General features: G+C 42.8%; 1 protein-coding gene across 2 annotated transcripts in view; it reads right to left on the bottom strand.

Annotated features, from left to right (window-relative positions):
- Window positions 1-4,312: 4,312 nt before the first annotated feature.
- Window positions 4,313-25,541, bottom strand: part of PARVB (parvin beta) — a gene marked incomplete at its 5' end in the record, with an annotated part of 55,143 nt that continues 33,914 nt past the window's right edge. For both annotated transcript variants that reach the window (XM_082280331.1, XM_082280332.1), the window contains 7 exons: window positions 4,313-7,383; window positions 11,851-11,923; window positions 14,082-14,183; window positions 15,110-15,178; window positions 16,388-16,449; window positions 18,372-18,391; window positions 20,009-20,067. In XM_082280331.1, the coding sequence (XP_082136457.1) occupies window positions 7,307-7,383; window positions 11,851-11,923; window positions 14,082-14,183; window positions 15,110-15,178; window positions 16,388-16,449; window positions 18,372-18,391; window positions 20,009-20,067 (462 nt within the window). In that variant the 3' untranslated portion in view covers window positions 4,313-7,306. The remainder of the gene's footprint in view (window positions 7,384-11,850; window positions 11,924-14,081; window positions 14,184-15,109; window positions 15,179-16,387; window positions 16,450-18,371; window positions 18,392-20,008; window positions 20,068-25,541) is intronic.

Here is a 25,541-nt window from a genome sequence, read left to right on the forward strand (position 1 = left end):
AAGTTAATTAATAGAGAGCAACCCGAGGACAACTTACTTTACTTACTTTAAATTAGGTTTCTGACAGCTGTGATGCCTTGGGGAAGTCCTGCTCATAACAGAAATGGTCTGTGTAAACCACAGCTTACTCTCACTCAGCTTTGCAATATTCAACTTGTGGGTCTCTTACTTCCTTCGACTATCAAAGTGGTGTGTGCTGTCTGCCACACCCTTGGGCTCTTTTTGGCCAAGGAACCTGAACATCAGAAGCCACTCTAAAAGCTGGAAACCTGTAAGGAAGGGCCTGAAATTCAGAATTTGCAATAATGTGGCATAATATCCTCTAGGGCCTCAGTCCTGTGTGTCAGGCTACCCTGGGTAAGACTAACTTGCCTGGTATCCAGTCCCTTCCAGTACCTTAGGGAAAAAACCAGAACCCCAAAAACTATAAGCAGTGCAAGGATACAGAGGTACTTCCCCAAAACTCGTTAACAGTGTGCAGCTCAGCCTTCCTAAAGCAAACCTGGGGGCCTGGTCACTAGAAGCTGTCAATACATTTACTCCCCATGAGCTTCCCACTCACCCCTTGAACATAGGCCTGTGTCTGTCTCACCACTCAGCAGTGAGAAGGTGAAGAGCGTGGCCCTACATCACATGAAGCTCCATCTCCTGTTTCTTGCTCGGACCCACCAGCTTCCCCCGAAGGCACCACGCAAAGACCAGCTGATCCCCATTCTTCACACCCCTGTGTTAATGCTCCATGTTTCTACTGCCCTACTACCCCAAACCCTCCATGTCCATCTCTTTCCAAAACCAAGAAAAGACAGCCTAGAGTTATCCTTCCCTGGAAAACCAGGCACCTTTGGTAGGTAGCACCTTTAGTCATCCTCAGTGCTCTTTTCTGAGCTTTCTCCAGCACAATCACAGCCTTTTGGAAGTGTTAGGAACCAGACTTGCCCAGATTTAGAAAGGTGCACTGCAGCATTCACAGTGCTCTCTGTTCCTCTCTTCCTAAGTCCTGTTTGCTTTTTTTCATCACTGCTGACACTTCATTTGGAATTATCTATTAGCTCTCCAAGATTTTATTCCTAAGTAGCAACACACCATTCAGAGCCCATCATTTATTGTGTTTCAGATCACATTTATCAATATTGGTTTCCCACAGGCATTTCAGAGCCAGAGAACTGCAGTTCTTCAGCATTTAATAGACTCATTGCTTATTACTCGTAATTAGCATTCACAAGCAGTCCTTCATGTGGCATTGCAGCATATTGGTGAGGCTTGGTCCCAGACACAGCCTTTCAAAGAATAACATACTGCAGGAACAACATAAAATGGAACCTGCCAGGGTTGGGACACCTCCTTGGGTGAGATGTTTAATGAGAAACAGGAAAGGTCGGAAGAGTTGGTTCTCACACACAAGTTTCCATATTTGCTGCAACCAGCCCCTGCCACCCATCAGTAAAAATTTGCTGCTCAGAGCTGTGACTGACATCCTGTTTTTTCCAGCCCCCACCCTCCTGCACAAGTTCTTTATCAGTACTTGGAGAGGAGAATGTTGTAAGAGACAACTGCTTGAATACTGACTGTACAGGCATTTCATTATGGCATCTTTGAATAAAATAGATGTTTAATTACGGGCTATTCAAAGGAAATGACATTCTCTGAATGAAATGCTCTTTCTCTGAGGATGCCATGGATGTACAGGCTTTGCTTTAAAGCCAAGGGGTGTTTGACTTTTTGTGGGCCACCTGCAGTGGCTGCCAAGAAGTGCATTGTTCTTAGGTCAGGAGCCGGGCTATTGCACAACCTTACAATGTCACAACTACTGATAAACAGCTAATTCTCAAGTTGGGTCAGGGCAGCTCACTTTTCCTCCATGAGTCCTCACAGAGTCCAGCTCCCAGATATCCCCAAGGTACCACAAAAAGCACTAATGAGCAGTGGTTTCTGGCTTACAGCTGTAGAACATACACAAGGCATTTACCAATGCTACCAAACTGTTTTATTTCCTGCTTGAAAAGGCAAAAGCCCTACTCTGCCTTAGCTCAAACACATTTCCTAGGAATGGTTGCCCAAGTAGATCACACAAAGGAGGGGAAAAAAACCCCAAGTGGGAATGGTAATAGGGGTTGGGGTAATTTCTGCCTTCGGAAAACCAGAATTAAAACATAAGTAAGAAAAAAAGAGCATGTGCATTGTTCACCCAGTTTAAAACTTATTTTCACTTCCCTGTGTAGCGCCAGACTTTTCAGGAGCCATCTTTGCTAATTAGCACCAGAAGAGATGTTATCTTAGTAAGAACAATCCACACAGACACAGAAAATATTCCAGTTAAGAACAATAATTATGAAAAAAAGCACCCAAAGGAGTCCCATTTTCCAAACTTACTATTCTCTCCTTCAAGTAACTCTCCAGAAGCTCTTCCAAGACCTCGTCCCAGGACTCAGGATGCAGTTTCTGGGGGAGAGGGCTGAGCCCAGATTCGGAGGTGTCCCATGTAGGGCAGCACAAAGCACACAAGGGGAAGTTGTGCGGCGGTGCTCTGCTCTTAAAAATGAAACCACGCTCCCCTCCGGAACTTAATCGTCTGTGTGCTGGTCCCAGCTGCAGAGACTGAAATAAACAGGAATACAGGTGCAGGAAACATGCAGCCCTGCAAATCCTGAAACACCAGAAACAATCAGAAAACTATGATCGTTCTTGGATGGCACTGCCCAGCATGACTGGGCTACGCTGCCCCTGGGGCGACTTTTACTTTGTATATAATAATAAACTAGCCAAGAGCAGACAAGATCATGTTCCACTACACCTTTTCCTCATGCTCCTTCAAGAGCATTTTATAAAGCAGATCAGGACTACTCTACCTACCTGGCAGGAGAAGAAACCTAGGCAGAAAATTAATTCATTTGTCCTTAGAGAGGTAGTTGGCCACACCAGGGCCCAAAACCCTCATGTGAGACAAGAGTTATCTCCAGCAGGCAGTGCTGCTGCTCCTCCTCCCCTTTTACAGCATTGATTAAAGAGGAAGGGCTCCTACAGAAACCACCTTCCCTGGACATTTCCCTCAGATATGAGTCACATTTATTAACTCTCCCAGCCAGCAGAAAGAACTCTGCAGCCCCCCATGAACCCCATTAAGAGTAGCAGCCAGTCATGCTAATTAAGTTGGTCTGGTTTAACAAGAGAGTGACTCCTGTGTTTAGCTGCATGCCAAAGATAAGAATGGACAGTTGGCATGAGCTAAATGGGATAAAAGAAAGTGGGTTGAAAACAGATTTCTAAAAGGGCAAACCTACTTTGTCAGCAGATAACAAGCAAAACAACAAAACAACACAGCAATTTAGAAAAGAGACTGAGTACCTTCTTACCTACTCAGAAGTTCATGCTGCAGTCTACACATGTAGTAAGTCAAAACCAAAACCAAGGTGTTATTGGAGACGTTATTGGGAACTTTGGACATTTCTAGTTTCATATCAGCAGGCAAAGGGAGAAGGAAGAACTAAATGTTGAGAAATCTTTCTGTAATTACTAGGTTTCTCCATGCTTCAACTGGCAGCACAAAGGACTTGGAAGTCTCATTCACAACTACAGCATGTCGGTACTGAAGTCTGAAACACACACGATGGACAAGCACCTATTTTCCTCCAAAACCTGATGTTGTGACCAGTGCATGGAGCATTCAGACTTGTGTAGAATAGCAGCAGTCAATCTTGTGTGAGTTGTATTTGATTTCATGCCTATGATGCCTAAAGATTTTTGCTTTTTATACATTTTTCATGTATTTGTAGCTTTGCAGACTGTTAATATGCGTTTATATAGCTCCTGGTATTTTTCCTACCCTTTCTCTTAGATTTTAGTCATAAGCTAACTCTTTTAACATTCCTGACATTCTCTTGAGTCTTATTCCCAAGAAGAGAACCTCTAACAAGGACATTTTGTTTTGCAACCAGAATCTGAGGAGACATCACAAGAAAATAGGGCAAAGAAGCCCCTGGACCAGCTCCAAGGGGCTGACCCAGGGGTGGGTGTTTCTGTATGTTCTCAAAGCACATCTCATGCACACACCCCCACCACACACACCTGGCCCCCACATGAAAACAGCCACTGAAGAACAATTCAAGGATTCAACAGCAATAACAAGTTCTGATAATGCATTTTCCTGCTTCTCCACACAGCGCTGCTGTATTGGAGAGGCGCTCTACACTCCCTCCACACCACAGCAAAGGGAAGCTCACCATTCAAAAGTTCTCCCCACAGATTTTTCCATTGAGAGGGAAAAAAAAAAAAAAAAAAAAAAAAGTAGAAAACATAGTGGTCATTATTTGTTTATTTGAATAAATAGTACAACTGTCAAAACCCATGCATAAACACTCCTGCTGTGAATTTTAGCAAACATAGCATTGCATTGTAACTTGCTTACAGTACACAACTCTTATCACTAAGATGGATGTCTCCAACATGACAAGTCCAGAATTTTATCTGCAAGGCTGGTTTTTAGTAGTTAGAAATCCAGAGTAAACACTGTTAAAAACAGTAGAAAAGACTTAAAAAATACATTGATACTGAAAGCACTGGGGGCATGGGGAAGAGGGGTAAGAAATCCTAAAAGTTTTAAAATTATTTTAAAAAATCTGCCACTGTCGGTTTTTCATCTTGAAAAAGAGAATGCAGCTGAGGACTGAGTTTCTTCTGATGCATCTAAAAATCAAGTTGTATGGACTGGAAAAGACAGACATTCATTAAGCACGTACAAATGCAGGAGCTTTAAAGCTGCACAGCCTTCAGCATTCCAGATGAACTTCAACAGGATTCAGACTGGTACCCATACATAAAACCCCAGTAACACAAAGACGTCATGAATAACATTTTTAACACTGACTCAGCTTTCTGAGAGGCAAAGAATTATGGTACATGTGTCACAGAAAGGCATGACAAAAGCAGGCATTCAGGGAAGCTTTACCTACATGGCTCCTCCTGGAAACTGGGCTGATTGGGATGAAGCTACACTTCAGTTCAATCTGCCCTGCTCACAACTCTGATTAACAATAAAGACAGTGTCTACAGAACAGTGAGCTGGCTAGACAGCCAGGAGCCAAGGAATGAAAAAAGTATTTTCCCTGTGCAACATCTACCACCAAACAAGACCACAACAGAACAGGCTGTGACACCCACCCCCAGCCTGACCCAGGCAGCAGCCCCCCCGACAGGGATATTAACAGAAGGAATGCTAAAGGAGACCCATGGTTGTAGCAAGGGGACCAGAAACACATAATTCAACAATACAGACACTCTTTTATAACCTGCTCATGTGCCCTGAAGATGCCAGCTGTAGGATCCCAGCTCAGAGACAGCCATTCCCCCTTCCAAGGCCAAATCACCCTCACCAATCTCTTCGTTTTATCTTCTGATTGATTTTGATATTAATACTGCTGGCAATTTCAAAAACCAGACTCTCAGGAGGTCTTTCCCAGCCACTCAGAGAATATAAAGAGAGCTGGCACTCCTCGTCACCTGAAGGGAGGGGGGTGAATGACAGTTCTTTAACAGACTTGCTTCCTGCAAATAAGCCTGCATTAAACTAAAAGTTTGAGAGACCTTTCAGTTCAATGACCTTCCAGTTTCATGATACCTTTATTTCTCAGCACAAAAGTTAGACCAGTTTCATTCACCTGCCAGGAGAGCTGTCCCACCAGGCTTTAGCATCTGTGCAAGTCTCTTATTATTGGTGCTGTGGTGGAGTTCAGCGGCCTCATCTGAACTTCACATCCACTTGTTCCAGGTTCAGTATAAACAGTGAGAGGTTAGCTCCTTCCTAAAGTACAGGCAAGCAAAGATTCCCCAGAGAGCCTTGCAGAGCAGAGGAGATCAGAATTTTTCATGCAAAGAAAGGGCAACTTCCTTCCACCTTTTTTTTTTAGAGGTGTGAGGGGAGGTGACCCAAGTAATCCAAATACTGGAACTCAGAATCCAAAAATACAAACCAAATAAGCAGAAGCTCATTCCTCTCCCTTTGAGACGAAACAAATGTTTGAGAAGGGAAGGAGAAACATCCCATTTGTAAAATTATACCATTCAAATATCATGTTTCCTCTTGAACCTGCACTCAAAGGCAAATAATGTTTGGTGTAAGAAATCTATTTTTAGGGAAAGAAGATGCTGACTTACAACAGGACTCAAGGGAGCCCATGGAGCAGAGCAATTCTACCTGCTCTCCTTCAGGGCACTCTGCTTAGTGTTTCACCCAAAGGAATGGCTGCCCATAGAACAGAAGTTGCTGCTGTGAACATAAAAGCAGCAATCAAATCTCTCCTCTCTGTGCTTGAAGGAAAAGTGTGATATTGAACGCATATTCCACAAATCATTTACTCCGGAAATGCCAATCCCATTTCCTCCACAAAGCTCGCCTCAAAAATCCACTCAGATGGCTCCTGTTCCAGCACAGCCCCCAGCACACAGCGCTGCACCACCCACATCAGCAGGCAGGAGCAGTTCCACACATGAGACCAAACTCATCGTTCCCCCATTAGTTTCAGAAGGACTGGGGGAAATGCACTAATCCAACCTGTGCCTATGTGATCAGCTCCTGACCAACCTGACTGAAGCTGCCTGCTTAACGGGTGACAGTGGCCCTAGCAACCAAATTTCTCCTAGATAAGAGATTAAATAAAAACTAGACATCAAAAGATTAGTTGGTCATCCCATTGCAAGACTTACTCTGTGTAAACACTGAATGGAAGTAACACTGAGTAGAATGAGGTGAACACAAAAACTGAAGCTTTTGCCATTAGCTTCAGACAGAGCCTGTAATTCCCCTCAGCCCAACCCACCCAACAGAACACACAAAATCTTATTTAATAGAAAAGGCTCAGCTTCTAAACAAATTCCAATGCTGATTTTCTATTGTTAACACTTAAGGCTGGAAAACCATTAAATGCCAGTTGCAACCAAGGAGTATGCAAAAGAAAGTCTTCTGCAGAAGCAAAGAGGCTCGAGACACAAAGGGAAGGTCTCATGTTTTCCCTGCTTATAAAGTAGTTAGTGGTGTATTTCCTTCCTCAAAAGAACATTTGTGGATTATAGCAAACAACTGATCCATCTGGTAAAAGTGTGAAATACCTACACGTTTTCAAGTGACCTAGAGAATACACATGCATCATTTTTAGTGGGATTGTCTTACAAACAGCTACAGAGAGAACACATCAGCTGTAGGAAGAATGCATGAAGTACATAGCATAAGGCACAATGGGAGCATGCAGAGGGCGTGTTTATTGTAACTTCTGTCTGAGGAGGTTGAAGGATGAAGAGACCTCAGCAGCTTCCAGCATCACTCAACGTTCTTGTACTTCGTGAAAAGGTTGTACAGAACCCTGAGGGTAGACTTCAGGTCCAAATTGACAACATCTGTGGAAGAAAAGGAGAAATCCTTATTTTGCATTTTGTTTTCCCCTCGTTTGTCCTGACAGGAACAGAAGTCCCCACATCTCTGAGCTACTGGAATCAGGAATAAAAAAAAAAAAAATCCACAGAGTTCTGATCTCCCTAAGACAAGCCTTTTAAATGTCCTGCATGATGCACTTCGAAACAGCTTTACTATCAATCACAGCTAACTTCTCTCTGGGGAAAGTAATTCCCCCTCAGCTCAAATTGGCTACAGAGAAATCAGTAGAGATCAGCAGAGAAATCAATCTCTGCTTCTGCCAGAGACCTGGGATAAAGGCTTTGGGAAATACTCCTGATGACTTTCCTGGCCATGGAAGGAGTGAACAAGCAGTCACACACCTCATGAGGTACTGAACCACAGCAGTGCAATGATACAGTCCATGAACTAACAAAGCCTGAATCCTTAGCAGACTCCAAGCTTTTTATTATTTAATATCCCTCCTTATCATGCCAGGCCAGGGAACAGGTCTGGAACAGCTCTCAAGAAAAAGCTTTCCTGTTAGCACCTCTCCACCTATACTATAATAAAATGCCAAGAATGCAGGGATTCTTGAGGGAGGCACAGCACAGAGAAAGCTGAAGAGGTAGAAAGAAAGCTTGGATATATCATGTAAGAAATGAGGAGGAAGAAGTAAAAAATATACAGTGAACAATAACATATGGAAACAGAAGTAAGGAAGAAGAGACAAAAAATCATCAAAATTCCTAGGAAGACAGCAAACTGTTAACAGATCAAGTGCAATTAAGGTGAGGTGCAAGGGAAACCCCTACTGCCTGCTTTGAAGAATCATTGCCAGGACCTCTCCATCCCTCCCTTCCCACCCCACAGTGGATACCACTCTAACCCCCACACTTCATCTGGTACATCCAGTGATCTTTCAAACATTCTTTCTACCCCTTTTTTCCTATATTATTTTACATATTTCATTTATGATTTTCAATTTGCATTTGCAGAAGAATCTTCTCCTGCCCCAAAGAAAGATCCTAATTGCTGTGAAGTCATACACCCCGGAAAAAGAAATGCCCTATATGGATAACTAAATACAAAGCAGGCTTCTGATTTTTCCAGGTATCATGGAAAGTTGCTTACTACCACAGAATTTTCAGTAAGTCAACAGCCAGAATCAGCACTGGTTCCTTTGTAACAAGAGAGTTTCCTCAGAGACTGATTTAAAATGTAAAGTTAGCCACGGGAAACCACACTTTGCAAGGGCCATGCATTTCTAAAGCTGGGAAACCAAGGCAAATACCTGGGGATGAGACCACCATCAAGAGATTTGTCCCACCGATGCTGGCAGTCACTTCTGTTTGCTAAACAAATAAACTCACAGCGCTGGCACTATGAAAAGGCCAAGAAAGCTGGCCCAGTCAGCTCTCTAGGGGTCAGAGATCCACAGCATGTATTTGCCCCACTCCTCCCAGCTGACTCTCTTTGTCCCATGCCATCCATTTCCAGTTTCTCACTGAAGGCAGGATGGGTCCCTTCCCTGGGCCACTGTAAACTCCCTCTCAGCTGACACGGCCCAAAGTGGTCAAGTCTTGCAGGGTTCAGACCCTGCCCCATCACAAAAATAAATAATGGACCCAGCTCCTTTATTCAGTGGTGCGATGACAAGTAAATTTTGGGCCAGAAGAAACTATTGTGGCCACAAGGTCTGATCTGATGTACAACAGACTTTACCTTGAAAACCCCGCATTGAGCTTACAATTAAAACACAATCTTAACACTGCATGTTTTCTTAATTTTCTTTTTGTTTTCACATCTTCCAGTGGTGGAAATTTCACCTCCATTCCTTGACAATGCAGACCAATGGTTAATAACCACTGCTGCAAAATTTATACTGTAATTCCCATTTGCCATTTTCCTAAGTTCCAGACCTTGTTATGTCTTTGACTGCTGCATTAAAGAGTACAGAGTGTGAAATGCATCCTCCCTGTGTGGGCAATTGCAGTGTTCCTTATTGATCAGTGTCTAACAGGCATTTCCAAGAATAAGCATATTCTCAGCCTCCTGTTTCTTATCATAAGATAAAACATGCACAGCCATAACATTATCAACAACAGCTAATAAAACGCTAACTGAAAGTGGCCATACACTCTAAAAGTAGTTTAAAATAATCCATTAATTTCAAACTTTCACATTCCAAAACAACCTCATTAGAAGATACACCAAATTAATACACCACAACGTAGTTCTGCTGCAATGACTCAGCACCAAGTTCTGCTGCTGGCCCAATCTACTGAATTTGGCTGGAAGAACAAGAGAGGAGGAGATGACCTGTATGGTCCTATTTTTGTTTACACCTGTACACAGACACACTACAAGACTTAACAAGAGGTCCTTCTTGCAAGCACTGCAGAAAGCACAGGCTATAGGGATAAAAATTATGTTTTGCTCTAGACAACATTTTTCCTTAAATCCTGCAACTAATTAAACTGGTTGGACAGCCAGGCCCACCACCTCAAATCCTGGGGGCAGTTTTGGGAACCTCATGTCAAAAAAGACATTGAGGGGCTGGAGCACGTCCAGAGAAGGGAAAGGAGCTGGGGAAGGGGCTGGAGCAGCAGGAGGGGCTGAGGGAGCTGGGAAAGGGGCTCAGCCTGGAGCAAAGGAGGCTCAGGGGGAACCTTCTGGCTCTGCACAACTCCCTGACAGGAGGGGGCAACCAGGTGAGGATCAGGCTCTGCTCCCAGGGAACAAGGGACTGGAGGAAAAGAAATGGCCTCAAGCTGTACCAGGGGAGGTTTAAATTGGGTACTGGGAAAATTTCTTCAGCAAAAGGGTTGTGAAGCATCAAAACAGGCTGCCATGGGAAGTGGTGCAGTCCCCATCCCTGGAGGAGTTTAAAAGCTGCGTAGATGTGGCACTTGGGGATGTGCCTTAGTGGTGAACACGATGGTGCTGGGTTAATGGTTGAACTCAATGATCTTAGAGGTCTTTTCCAACCTTAACAATTCTATGATTCTAATTCAAGAGGCATTTACTACCCAGTTCATGCTGTGGATTCACATGACAGGTTTCCCAGCCTATTGATGAACAAACAATGGATCAGAGTACGGCATTAACAGAGCACAACTATACACAGAATTTTTTTGCAGAGCTTCAGATTCTCTGTCACAATGAATTATTGTTCTGTGAAACATGTATTACATGACTGCCAAGATCTTACAAATGACACTACAGTGACAAGCCATTCCCAAGATGTGACTGTCCTCTCCAAGGGAGCAGTTTTTTAAGAGTCACAGCCAGTTTTGCAGGTGGTTCCAGCCACACAGACACCACATGAGCACACTCACTCCAACAGCTGGGAACTGCTGCTGGGAATGGCCACACATAGGGATGAGGAAGGAAAACACACAAGAAATTGTATATCCTGCAGCACCAAAAAGCAAAAAAGGAAAGCCATACAAGGTAATTTGCTCTCCAGCCAAATTAATTAATTATTACATTTTCAATCAGTAAAACACTTAAAAGCATGTTTTGCTGTTTATTGAATCTACACAAGCAAACAAAAGATCTGCTGTAGTGTTTTACCATTCATGATAGCATAAGGATGTAAGAAAGCCTTCTGGAAAGGTAACCTCTTCTTGTTTTCATCATCCTTTTCAGTATTTTCAGCATTCTTCAGGAGCACTTGTCATCCCCCAGTTTACAACAACAGTACTGACAGGATATATAAACCATTTAATACTATCTTTAGCCTTTTCCCCCCCTCTATAACCAGCTCCACTGTTTGTTAATCTATTTACTATCACCACTTTGTCTCATTTTAGGTCAGGCCAAACATTACTTGGAGGCTCCTCATTTTCCTTTGTTGTGCAGAAGCTTTTAACACATACATAGTCTGTAACACCAGGAATAAAAATTGCTCATTTAGCAGTCATAAAGTTTTAATTCCTCTTTTTATCCCTAGTGTAAGGAACAATGCAGACCTCATCAATAATTAAAGTTCAGAGACTTTAAAGGGAAATTTCAAGTTTTTACACTTTTTAGTTCTGACTCCCGCATCCACATAAATCAAGATCATTTGCTACTGGTTCTCCTAAAAAAAAATCCCTGAAGCCTTCCAGTTATCTGTCACTGAAATCTGATCACAGGAGTCCAGACTAGCAGCAGCTGTAAGAATTACAAGAATTAGACCACGAAAAGCTTTCTGCTTGGATTGGTATTGAAAGCACCAGCTGAATTTATAATGTAGCACTGAACAGCTCCTGAATGACTCACTAAAGCTCCACTTGGACACCTCAGTGAATCTGCTCCAGACAAGAAGCACCGGTAGGATATACCCCAGGCACAGACAGTGAATCCTTTGGAAAACTGTCAAGGGGCCCATTCACAGCTCCACTTTGTGGTACTATTGCTACTTCAAATGGAATTGCACTTTGATGACTTTATACACAGTTCAAAGCCACGTGGCACATCCATACCTTCAGGGCGAGCTTTTGGCTTCTTCAGGCCTCCATCTTGCATCAGCTCAAAAGCAAAAGAAACATTATGCACCTGAAAGAGGTAAAGTGTTTAGACTATCTGAGTTGTATAGGCAACAAAAACCTTCAATCAAATTTTTTAGATGCTTTATTCTTTGCGTACTTGATAATTCTATTTAAATCAATATTAAACATTTACATGTTTAAGCATGGCAGAAAGTAAATACGAGCCACTAAGAAATGAAAGCCTGTATCATAATAGGGCAAATACTCACTTTTTGATACAAAGTAATAAAAGACTTCCAGATATTCAAGTGTAAAAATGGGATTGGGTCCCACAGGGACCAAGAAACCCCATTAAACCCCAGTTTCAGCCTCTACGGCAGAGGCCAGAGAGCTCCCAGTAACAATTAAAACAGAGCTGCATTTTTTATCTCTTGCCTGTCCCCAAGTTCAACAACAAGACATCACTGCCATCCAGGCAACAAGGAACGTAACAGAAACAAGCAGAGATGACAAATACACCTGGGCAAGTAAGAAAGAGGAAATGAGGACACCACACAGAATTATTTTCAAACAACGTTAGTCTTTTCTGTGTCATTATCAGCTGTGCAGCAAGCAACATCAACATCCTATCATGAAGGATCCAGGCTGCTTGCTTTGTGCTAATCTCTTATTCTCACGGTGCTCTGGCTTCCTCTACTTGAAAATAGAGACAAAAATCAAATTGAGTTTGTCTAATGAAGTAAATGCTTTATAAAGTGCTTGGTGGGGGCAGTTCCTGGGCAGGCTGTGCAAAGAACCTGCAAAACAAGCTACACACAACTGTACATAAAGAGCTTCTGAATAAGCCCCCACAGACCACACAGGAGCATAAATTCAGAGGAAAGAAAATGGACAAAAAGAAAAAGCAAAAGTAGGTGTCTTCATTTAATCTCTCCTCTGAGGAACAAAAATTATGATTTAAAGAGATCTGCATAGCCGATTTCTTGTCCACACACACTGACACTTAGGCAAGGTAATTAGCATTATGAATTCTGTGCAGTTTTGTTACTGCACATGACAGCTCTGGAGATACCTAGCTTATTACTCAAGAGTTTATTAATCTCTTTTACTTGCTGCAGTTCCTCCTCATTCATTGTGACAAAACAATCACTTTCAACGTGGTATTTTTTCCCCCCAAAACACTGAGCTTTCCTCTTCTTCAATTTACAAATTCTCATTCCTCAAGGCAAAGTCTCCACACAAAACCACAACATGACTTCAGGAACACTGGGTAATCTTTATGAATTCCAACCATTAATAATCAAATTGTTACCAAACAGATGCTAGCTGCAGCTCAGCACCCTGCATTTCTACAAGGGCAAAAATTCAAGATAATGGGATAAAGCAGCAAGAGAAAGCTATAAAGGATGTCAGGTGTAGTAGGTAACCATCCCTCCCAGAGATGCACCTTTGCTGAGGGGCTGACACAACAATCTGTGTGGAAGCCATTATGAAAACCGCATTTTAAACAGTGCTCGCCTTACAAAACATTCCATCTTTTAACTTTAGCCAGTGTTTCCACTCCTGACCTAGCCCCTCTCCTGCTGCAGCTCAGCCACCACAAAACTTGTCCTCTGCACAGCAGAACCTGGCAGAATAAAAAGCAGGGGGTACATGCAGGAATGCAGCAGGTCGAGGCTCAGGGCATTCTGATAAAGACCAAATACACACAGATGCACGTGCAGGTCTGGGAACAACTGCAGACAGAGGCAAACTTTTGGTGATGACATAAAAACACAGCCTAAATGCTTTTCTCATCATTAACACAAGGAGGGACATAGGAGAATGGAGCAAGTGTGGGGTTGAGAGCAAGAGACCTACACACACAAACACTTCAGGCAGTACTACGATCTAAAAATTACTTTGATTATGCAAAGTACTGTACAGTACAGAGCACTCATTATTCTGTTTATTCATCCTGGATATTCATGAACTTCATGTGTTGTTTGATGCCAGTAACAGAATACCTTTCTTCCTCAACTATGGGGAATTTACCCATTTATTTCACAAGCAATTTTTAGTGGTTTTAACCATCGAGTGCCACAGCCAGTGCCTCTTTGCTACAGCTCCTGAAGAGACTACACCAGGTGCTGTTTCACCTGGCACATGGAGAAAGGATGCAACAATTGGAAAAAATACCATGTGATAATAATGCAGAAAGAACATAACCTGGAGTTTCTACCCACCTTTTGATCAAAACTTTCAGGTGTTAAGTAGAAGTTGTGAAGTGGAACAAAATAGTCTTCAAGGAGGCCCATGAGCAAAACCAAGTAAACACCATCTGCAAACTAAAGAGAAATATGAGGAGAAAGCATCTGTTTGTACATCAGCATTCATAAACAAGGAGAACAAAGAATGCCTGGCCCAAATTACATATTTTGATTAATTTTTTTGCTAGCATGAAAAGTGTGAGATGGTTCAGGAGTCTGTTCTTGCTTCCCTCATGTTCATTTAATTGCTTGAGGAATCTTGCCAACTTCACTACAGTAGCTAAAAAACCCCAAACTTCCTGGGAATCATGTTTGCACATTATATACACCCCCAGCCCTACAACTACAGTAACCTGGTCATTTCAATCACAATCCCTCTTAAATCATGCATGTTAGACATTCGAATCTTTGCCCTTAATCAAAATCTAATCAAAATCTGAAATTAGGTCTCCCCTGTGATGCATAGGGAGTTGAATTTCATAAAAGATTTTTCTTCCCCCATGTCAAAATAAATTGTTTATGGTTTCAGCAAATACTAAATAAAATCCTACATATTTTCAGCCATCCTATTCAGTGTTCCTATCAGACCAGATGGCTACTGACTGGCTAAGGGGGATAATGTTATGCAGTTCAAAGCCTTCTCACTTGAGATCCTGATATGGTACATGTGATATCCTCTAAAAAATAAATTCTTGGGTACCTCTAAGGCATGAAGCAACAATTTCTTGTGACAGATCAGATCCAGTCACCCATTTATTTCAGCAAAGCAGTAAAATAGCAGTGAATGAATGACTGGTATTATACTAATCCAGGCTCAAATGAATTACCCATACTCCTGGTATAATTCTCTGGATGCTGCAGTTATTTTTTTGCTGAGACAATAAGATAACCATCTCTCACAGCTCAGTAAACTCTGGAAAGAAGATCTGCTTCTGCTTAGCCAAGCCCACATCTGAAAATTTGCAATTTACACAGATTACATACAAGATGACAAAGCCTCCTACCTGGGTTTCCAACTCTGTTACTTCCAAATTCAGTTTATTCAAGTGTTTGTTCACAAAGGTGATCAGAGACTATTGAAAAAAACCAGCAGAAACAGCGATGTGAGACACTACACTCAGTGTCAATGTGAAAGTGTTAACCTAACCCTTAAAGACATTTTTAAAAACATAATATGATGTGTGGTGCCTGCTTTTGCACAGCTAAGTAGACAGAACTGATGTTTTGGTTGCACCAGATGCCAGAACTCAGCAGATGGTGCTGTTACATGCAGCTTTCCTAGCACATTAAGCAAACTTTAGTGTCCTGGGAAAAGGCTGTGATGACACTGGTGCCCGAAGATGAAGGGAGCAGTAGGTGCATCCACTGTCCCCACTAATTTTTTCAGATGCTTGAAGAAGGTGTCAACAGCACGGTGCTGTCCACACAACTCTTCCTGGAGGGATGTGTGCAGCCAGCACACAGATTACAGTCAGGATGTAGCCCAGGTCTGGGATTTCTATTCCAGATGCAAGATCCTGCCACTACAAACCAGATCTGTGCTAATGGATTGAAGCACAGAGATCTGTCAGCCCACTTACACCGCTGCCAGAAGGGACACAGAGCTGCATGTTACCACTTTTATTGTGTGGAAAGAGTTAAGTTAGTTCTTTATCCACTTAAGAACACTTTCCTAAAAGACATTTCAGACTGAAAAGATAAAAATCTTCCCAAGACTTCAAAGCATTATTTTAAATGCACACATCCTCTATTTCATAGAAGGGGAAGGGACAATTTACAACAGTGATCTTCACATACTACTCTCCTAAGAAGCAGCTTAACAGCCAGGCTGGAACTATCTGATGGAACTACATGGAGTCTCTCACATATTCCCCCAAAGCAGCAAGAGCTGGCAGAGAGAGATAAACAGCTACATTACCCCTCTGCTCTAACACAAAGAGCCGTGTCAAAAATATGTCTGGATGGACATGTTGTGCAATGATGCTCAGCCTTAAGGACAAACCAGGGGAACACAAGAATAAGTGCTGAGCAGAAGAGCCCTGGATGAAAGCAGGTCTTCTGTAAAAGCTCTATATTCAGCAAACTTCTTTATGGGTGAATCATATTTTAGGGTACTGTGGAAAACATCACCTGGCTTTGAAACAGTGATCCTTGGGGATAAAACACCCTTTTCACTACTTCAGATTCCTCTTCTGTTATTTGCTGGGTGTTTCTGAGTATCTTTCCAAAAGCACAGGAAAAAAGTGCAATGTGGAAAATAAAGCTAGAATTTTGCTTTTTACCTTTTTGACTACGCTGAGTTTGTCTGGCGCGTGATCAAAAAGCGTGTCAAAGGCATCGCGCTCTGGTTTGGGGGAAAAAAAATGAAAATCAAAACACCTCCAACAGCCAAGTGCAGGAAGCAGGTTACCTGCCCAAAGCTTAATGGTTTTTTTCCTCAGAAAGTCACATAACAGAGACCCAAGCTAAAAGCCAGCACCTTATTTTGGTGTCTGGCTACATGCCAGAGCAAACTGCCCCGGGAATTTTAGAGGTACCTGAAAATAAACATATTCACTGATTTCCCTTTTCTGCCATTCAAAATTGATACACAAAATATGTGGGTGAAAGAAAAATTAAAATGAAACAAATTCTGCTTATACCCCATTGTAACTTATATAGCTATGGTTGCATCCACACTCAGCATCAAATTCAGATATTAACTTGGTTAATTTAAAATTATTGGTAGCACCCCTGGCATCAGTAAAGCTTGTAACTCAAGATAATTCTGATTCAGCAGTGTATGGAGAGCAAAGCCTACAGACAGTAAAAAGATTTAAATTATGTTTCTGCCTTCAAAGCACTGTCTATCAATATCTAATCCAATCTGTTTTCAATATAGTTTTTTCCATTATCAAATACTTTTTATTTACAGAACACATTTTAATAGTTTCCTACTGTTAAATAAACAAACATTTATTATCTAAATTCCGTTGGTATCTGAAGATTTATTATTTAGCCCCTATAGCTCCCTGACATGACTTATTTTCCAAGTGCCTTATAATTATTTAATGTAGGTATGCTGCAAGAGAAGAAATCATAGTGTTCACATATTATAATGGGCAAATAAAGGAAATAAATTACTTTTTTTCCCCATCCTTTACCGGGGCACACATCTTTAAAATGAGAAATGACTTAATGCCACTAAAAAAAAAATAAATGCAGAAAGGAAAACCTCTTGGCAGCAACACCAAAAGCTATCAGTTTTGTTTAGAAGACCAGACATACATTTGGTAAGGCCTAAACTCTAAAGTCTAGCAAATACAGAGGAGATAAGATTCTCCATGCAAAGGAATTAGATAGGGCTGACTGTTTGCTGAAGGTGGGCAGATAAACGCAGTTTTGGACCTTGTGCCACAGCCCTTTGCTTCAGCAGTTTTCATGTATGAACTAAACAGTCATAATATGAGGGAGGTTTAACTCTCATTTCTGGGGATCACAAAGATTTTTACTTGAAAGCCACCAAGAAACAGTCCTAGGAAACATTGCCCTGTGCAGCATTTCAGCTCTGGAATCATAGAACTGTTCAGGCTGGAAAAGATCTCTGAGGTCACCAAGTCCAACCATTCCCCCAGCACTCCCAAGGCCAGCACTAACCCTGGTCTTCTAAATAAAACTGATCACTTTTGGTGCTGCTGCCACATCCACATGGCTTTAAAACCCTCCAGGGATGGGGACTCCACCACTGCCCTGATAACCCTTTCCCTAGTTTTCCCTAATATCCAGCCTCATCTCCCCAGCACAGCTTGAGTCTGTTTGCTCTTGTTCTGTAGGAGCAGAACCTGACCCCCCACCTGGCTGCCCCCTCCTGTCAGGGAGTTGTGCAGAGCCACAAGGTCCCCCCTGAGCCTCCTTTGCTCCAGGCTGAGCCCCTTTCCCAGCTCCCTCAGCCCCTCCTGCTGCTCCAGCCCCTTCCCCAGCTCCGTTCCCTTCCCTGGACATGCTCCAGCCCCTCCATGTCCATCTTGTGGAGGGTTACTATTCATTACTTACAAATTAACCAAAACAACACAGACCAATCTAAAGAGCTCAAGAATGGTCCTACCCATTACACTCCACATCTGCATGCAGTAACAAAACCTGCTCCCCTGCAATACATTCCAACCGCATGGAATTGCTCAACCCCATTGTCTTGATCTGCTGAAAGAAAAAGTGACCAGATTTCTGTGCCTGACACATATAAATCAAAAAATAAATAAAAAATTCAGAGTCAAGTTTGTTACTTACCAAATCTTCCCATCATCATCCTGCAAGTCAGAGCATTCAAAGACATGAAGTTAGTCCATGAATAATCAGTTTTGGAAGACAAGAGTACGGCCCTAACAAGAGCCTTTCCTGAAATATCCAGAGGGCCAACCACTTGTGCAAACTGAGGGGGCTGAGCACATCACAGACCAGACCCAACGTGCTGCAGGAATGTCTCCAGCAAAGCACCAGTCATGTCAGGGAAATCCACTTGCAATTAATGAAAATGCTTAATTACATTTTACGCATAATTATGACTTGTTTTCCATACTTTTTATGATGAAGGGTGAATGACTAAATGTGCTTGTGTGTGCATTTTCCACAAATATAATCTAAACCGAACATCTTACAAGAAGCAAAGCCATCTATTTCACTTTAGCCTGTTTTCTCTGAAGAAAACATACATTATATGTGAATATTATGTAAATAAAACTGCCACATAATACATACATAGCCAGTGACATCATCAGACATATGTACATTTTTATCAGCTGAGAATCAGGCCCTGATTTGCACAGAGGAATTTGAAAGTATTCAGTGAATGTGGGATTCTGCTTATCACTGCATTTTCCATAGGTTTACGTGTACCTGGATATGCAACACGTTAAACAGCATAACCTCTTAATATTGTGTAATATTAAACAGCTCCATAAAATATGTGTATAAACACACATGCAAATCTGCAAACATCTTCCCTGCTAAAAAATGTCCAAGCCCCAGCCTGCAGATTACATCTTGCAAACCACATCTGGACAAGAGCACAAGCTCACTGCATTGTTCAAGGGCATAGGAGAGAGGGGAGGAATTTTGGCCCACAAACCTGAGCCAGAGCTCTGATCCTACAAAAACCACTACAAGACCTTTAATGTCCACACAGAGACATTATGATCTCATTTCTGAGTGCTTCCATCTGAAAGATGTTCCTCACTAAGCACCACATGGTGCTTCATTTATCTTCAAAGCCACGGGAAGCTGAGCCAACTCTACAGGGAGCCAATACACTGATAAACTGAGGGATGGCTCATGTAAGCCCCTCTTAGAAGAGCTGCCTTCAGGCCATGTGAAGGAAAATCTCAGCTTTCAGCTGAAACCCAAATGCATTGTCTAGCCTTCCCCTTATAAAAAGGGCTGTAAAAATATAAAGCAAAGTAATCTGGTGCAAAAACTGGAGAGGGAAGAGGTTTATTTATTTATTTTTGCTGAGCTCTTCTCCCCTTACAGTTTTAACTGTATCACTTCAGTTTTGAGAGGTATGTTGAAGAATTGCCTTTTGTCAAACTAATTCTTCCCCAAAATATCTACATATTAGTGCTTCACTTGATAGAGAAAACAGTACTAAGCAGAAAGCAGATATATATAGCTATGTCCTGTAGGCAGGGGGGAAAAAAAGGCTCACAAAAGTCACTTTCAGTTAAAAACTTCTAAGACACAAGACTTCTAAGTGTCCAGAGGACACTTCTCCCTTGTAGCATACTTCCAGAGACCAAGTCATTTCCATATAGTTAAAAAAGCACCACATGAAGGGATTTCATTAATTTAGCAAGGAAAGAGGAAGATTAAACTTCTCTCTCATCTTTAGAAATGGTCTCACATCCTGCACTGAAGCATTTTGTGCTTACTCTGTCGTGGTTGTCAGCTCCTCCGAAATGTGAGTGGTCTGAAGGAGGCCTTCACGTTTCTGGAAAGGAAGATGGAATTAGCAAAGGAGAAGCTCATCAGGGGCTCATTCAGCATCTTTCAGAACACCAGAGGGCAGAACTGGATGAATTCCCTAAGTTTCACAGAGGCAGAGGTGAAACCACTGACACAGGAGGATTCACCCCCAGAACAGGGGCACTGATCAGGCCAACAGCCAAGGGGATGTTTGGGAAATGTATTTATACACCTATATTTGCAGCCAACTACCTCACTAACAATTCTCCTCAGACCAGTGTCAACACCATGCCTAGAACACAATTTAGAGTTTGTCAGCCCCGTCTGAGATCCCCGCAGGGCAGCTGCTCACGTCATGGTGCCAACCAGCAGTTTGCCACATCTGGCAGCCTGACTCTTCTGGGACTGAAATGACACAGATGGCTATTCCCAGGCCAGGGCTCCAGAGTGCTAGCACAGCTCTCCTAGAGCAGGCATGGCACTGGGGCCACTGCCACACACCTGACAGGGACACATCCTCCAAGGAAACATAGGGAGCACAAAAAGCTCAGCTAATGACTTCACAGTGAATAGTATCTCCCTGATACTGGATTGTCTCTCCTTGGCATAATTTTCTGCATGAATAAGGAGTCTCTACCCAAGAGAAATAGCACACGTTGAGACTCCATTTCAAAACACCTCCGAGGCTGGCAGTGCTTTCATCTGAGTGAAAAACTTGCTTAACATCTCCATGGGCTCCTTTCAAAACTATGCCTGAATGGAGGAATTTCTTTCCTCCCTTCCCTGTGCTCAAAAAGCTGACAAAAAGAGCTCAAATCTCAGCAGCCATCTAGGAACCAGGTCTGTCAGAATGGCTTAGGGGAGGGTTAAGAAAGCTTCCTAGCTCAGGTAAGCAGGGAAACCACTCCCCAGGCACAAGTTCTGCACACTTTTACCATCTCAATTGTTTTCACCAGCTGAAACCCAAGCAAGAACTTATTAGGGAAAACAGCTTTGAGGAGAAACACATCCTTCCCCAGAAGCAGTTTAAGAAATGAGAAATGAGACCTAAAAATCAGCAAGAGGGACTCCTGCCCCTCCACTTCCTACTGAAGAAATGAAGGCAGGCAGACCTGCTGGAAGGGAGGGAGCCTGGCTGAAGGCATGGGGGGAGCTGTTACAGCTCCGTGCCCGATGGGGCCCTGGGCTGGGTGCTGCCAGCTGGCCACGTCTTCACATCCCTCACTTCCCTATCACACCTCTATCTCATCCTGCTCCCCTGAGGGAGCCATGGGAATGGAGCCAGGAGGTTTGGGGGAAAAGCCAGGATGACAGCATGGATGGAAAAATGAGGAAGCATCTGACAGGGCAGTATTTTCCTGCATACAAAACAATGCTGTCTTTATTCCATCCCACCACATCTCTGCTTTGTTAGCACAGGGCTCAGGACCTTCCAGGCATCCTGTACCCCAGGGAGAAGATGCTGTAACCTGTGAACAAAACCTGTGTGACTAGTGATGACTAGTAAGTAATGCCTCCAAGTGCCTGATAAGAAAGAGGAATGGATTCCAACACTGGCTCCCCAGCTGGTGGAAAAGGAAGCACTGCCCCCGCTCCCAGGCAGCTGAGCATGCTGCTCTCACAGCAAGCCTAGGTCCCCTGACCTTGCAATCAAAAAGCAAATGTCATTCCTTGATAACACTTTGATTCCTTCCACCACTGGCACCAGACACATTTGTTCTTCATCCTGCCTTGACTCTGACCTTTCAGTCTGCAACTCAGACTAGAAGGGAATTACTGTAAAAAACACCCCAGATCTCCCAGCAGCACCAAGGTGGGGCATGCTGCAATTTTAAGAATAAGGCTGAGGCAAGCTAAGCATAAAAGATGACAGTTCCTGAGCCTTGTAAAAATAACCAACACAGTGAGCCTCAAGGACAATTTTTACACTTCATTCTGGGAACTTTTTTGTTTTCCTGAATTAGGGTGTTTCTTCACCATGCAAGCTTACATTTTGAATAGCAGGCAGTAGAGTCAGCTGGAAAATCTCAGTATTTTTCAGTTCTTACTGGAAGCACCACTGAAACCAACAGAGTTTCTCTCCTCCCTGCCCTCACTGAGGAGGGCTGGAATGACAGGCATGTGTTGAGTGACACCAGCATTAAAGCAGGTATCACCCTAGACTCTTAACTCAGCACTTGGAGTAGCTACTCACAGGATTTTAATTAGAAGGCCCACCTAAACCCGTGCTCTGCTGGGACCCTTCTTGAATAACTTGGGCATATATTGCCATGGTCACCCGATTTCCTATTTCACACAAAGAAACCACAAAGAAAACTAATTCTGGAGGTTGATTTTGAAAAGACTTTCAAGTTACTTCCAAGTAACTACATTTCAGGAACTCTGCTCTTGAGAGGGGCTACGTCATGGAGGCCATTATGAAATAATAAAAACAAAAGTGTTTTTCCACTGGGTTGGTCTTTTAGTTGTTCCACATAACACAAAAAGACAGATAGATAGGTAAAGGTTCTTCCTGCCAAAGAAGGCAAAACAGGAAGTCATATCCAAAATGCTTGTGGGTTTCTGAGCAAACTGAATCGTGCGGGACCAAAAAAGGATAGTGCATTGTTTGACAGATCCAGATTGAACTACAGATCTTTCTCAGACTCTAAATCAACTATTTTAAATCTAAAAAAATATATATACAGAACCTTAAGAAAGTCTCCATCCTGACACCTCAGGATGCTAAATGAAGAGAAGAATTTAATGGAAGGCTAGAATCACCACTGAACTGTGGAGATCTGGATAAATGTTTTCCATGTAGCACAGTGCTGTCATATTATCTCACTTGAAGGATCAGGACAGTGAAAGTAAGAGAAGAAAGAGCCCACAGCACTTACAGGAGCTCATAAGGGGTCCTGCATTGCTCTGGGATGGGCTGTGGAGATGCACACAACTTGGCTGAGCAGTAACTTGCTAAACCAGTTTATTTTCATGGTGTAAGCACAGTCCTTTTGGGGAAGAAGCACCTCGGGGATCTGCACAGTGTGAGGACAGTTTAACAAGTGGATAAAGATAATCAAAGTCAACCACAAAAATGAGACTTAGCAAGTTTTGAAAATTTCAGTGTGGGTGTGTTCTTGCACCATACTCCCACAGCATCTTGCATGCTTTTCTTGCTGCAGGGTCAGTTCTGAAAGACTTGCACAGAAGTCTCTTAACAAACTGTTTATTAACCCCCTCAAATGTATTTCCAAGCAAAAAGGCATTTAAAAGAAAACCTCTCAGTTAACACCTTATGTTAACTGTGATCTAGTTTGACAGAACCCTATTCATTACTGGGATATGTAACCAGAGATCATTTAACAACAAATTGGTAATAATAGCAATAATCTTCTGAATAGTAGTTTCCTTACGTGGATTAGGAACAATATTAACCTCATCACCATTCTGTTTGCCATTAGTATAACAAAGCTAAACAAAATGCATTTAAAGAGATCTGTGCTACAGAACCAGCATGTATTTTTAAACTAGATTTTGGGCACTGAACTACAAAAATTCAGCTTACCAAACTATAAGGCAAAAGTTCTCGTTCCAGAACAAACATGCTCTGCTTCATACCACCCCTTGCTTTCCATTTAAGTAAACAAAGCTGGAGAGTTGCAAGATTTTCCTAGCAGTGGATTAGGGGCTGAGACAAGCCTCCTCTTGCTCAGGGCCAGCTGCAGCCATGACCATCTCCAGGACTCCAGGCTCTAGATCCAAGAGCAAGAGCCTGTAGGATTTGACTTAACTCCCACTGTACCTGACACCTTCAGGCACTCCCTTGGGGACACAGGCGTTGCTCTCTCTCTCATCCCTAGATTCTTGTCAGCCTTTATGTCACCCTGTCATCCTAGTCTCAAGATCCAGGTACTCTGGTGAACCAGATGGTGTCTCCTCTATATCTCTCCAATAGGAAAAGAAGTGTAAACCTTCTCCACAGCATTCCCTCTGCTGGGGAGGTGGAGGGTTCTGAAGCTTGAACTAAGGACAAGGAAAAGGAGGCTTTATCTCTCTACCTAATGTTTTTTCCTGACTTTGCAGTTACAGAAGACACTTCACTGTACTGGGTAAAAGGAGGTTTTTAGCATCAGGGTGTAAGAGAACTGCTGACCAGCTTATATTTACATATTCCTCCTTCTCTTTCCAAGACAGTCAAAAGAAAGTTAAAAAGAAATCAGTCTCCTATTTACATTCATGTTACCTTATAACTAACTCACTGTTGTTAAGTTCTGACTTCAGTTCTGAAAGAACTAAAGCAGTTCAAAATCACCTCCTATAGATAATACACACATTTATTGTGAACCAGGGAGTATCCACCAATTTCTCATTTAACATCACACCCTGCACCTCTAGGGCATCCAGGCAGGCAGCCTGGAAAACACCATTACTTAAATACAAAGCAAAATGGGGCTCATCTAATCAACCACCCTGCATCTTGTAAGGGGATCCAAGTTTTCAAAACAGGGTGTGGGATCACTTTATCTTCTTTATTCTTGACAGGAAACTCACTGCAGCCTGACAGCTGGAACAGTAAATGGCACTTGCAGAGCGAGTGCCACAGCAAACAGGAGCAGAGTGCCAGCTGGAATGCATCTGCCTGGGGTTCAGCAGCTGGGAGAAAAACTGGCTTCCCATGTTACAGATATGAGAAGCTTTCACTGGCATAGAAGGCAAGGAAAAAGCAGAAGTACAGATGCTTGAAAGTAGAGTCTTTGTAGAGGGAAAGGAAACGGTCGATACCAAGCAGAGAAAGGAATAACTAGAGCAGTATCTAGGGCAGGGGGGAAGCAGTCAGGGATCCTTAGGTCAGATCTCTTCTCCATATCTAAGGAAAGCTAATAAAAACACAACACTGTGAAAGAAATGATGAAAGTGTGTCAGGCCCGCCAAGGAAAACAACATGTCTAAGTCTGCACATGAAGTCATTGGGGAAAAACAACACTGCTAACAAGCATTCCAGACTAGGGAGATTCTATGTGCTGAAACTCCTTCCTGTGCTGTTGAGGTTTCAATGGCTTCTCTACAAAAAATGCATAGCAAGAAAAAATGTACTGGAGTGACAAATGGCAGGCCCAATGCTCCCTTGTACAAAATCCCATTGCATACTTTCAGCTTGCTATTGCAGGAGCAAAGGCTGGCCCCAAACCTACTAAAGACGTGCTGTTCTTGGGGTCACATGTAAGCACACGCAATCCAAAAATGCATTCCCATGGGTGTGGTGGCCTGTTAACCCCCTGACTCTGTATGTTCCCCCTGTTCCCTCCCTAGCCTTGGCCACTCCCTCCGTTTCTCCCTATTGCCTCCTGTACCCCAACCCTGCCCAGGGATAAAACCACCCCACACCCAGACCCTGTTGTCTCTCTACCTGTGAACATTGAGGGGACGAGGTGTGATTAAAGCCATCCCAAACCCTCAAGAGAGACCCTTCTCTGCCTTCTTTACCACCCCTGCGCTGTAACGCTGCTGCTGCCGGAG

This window comes from Coloeus monedula (genome assembly GCF_965178545.1).
Source record: "Coloeus monedula genome assembly, chromosome: 4".
NCBI classification, from domain to species: Eukaryota; Metazoa; Chordata; class Aves; order Passeriformes; family Corvidae; genus Coloeus; species Coloeus monedula.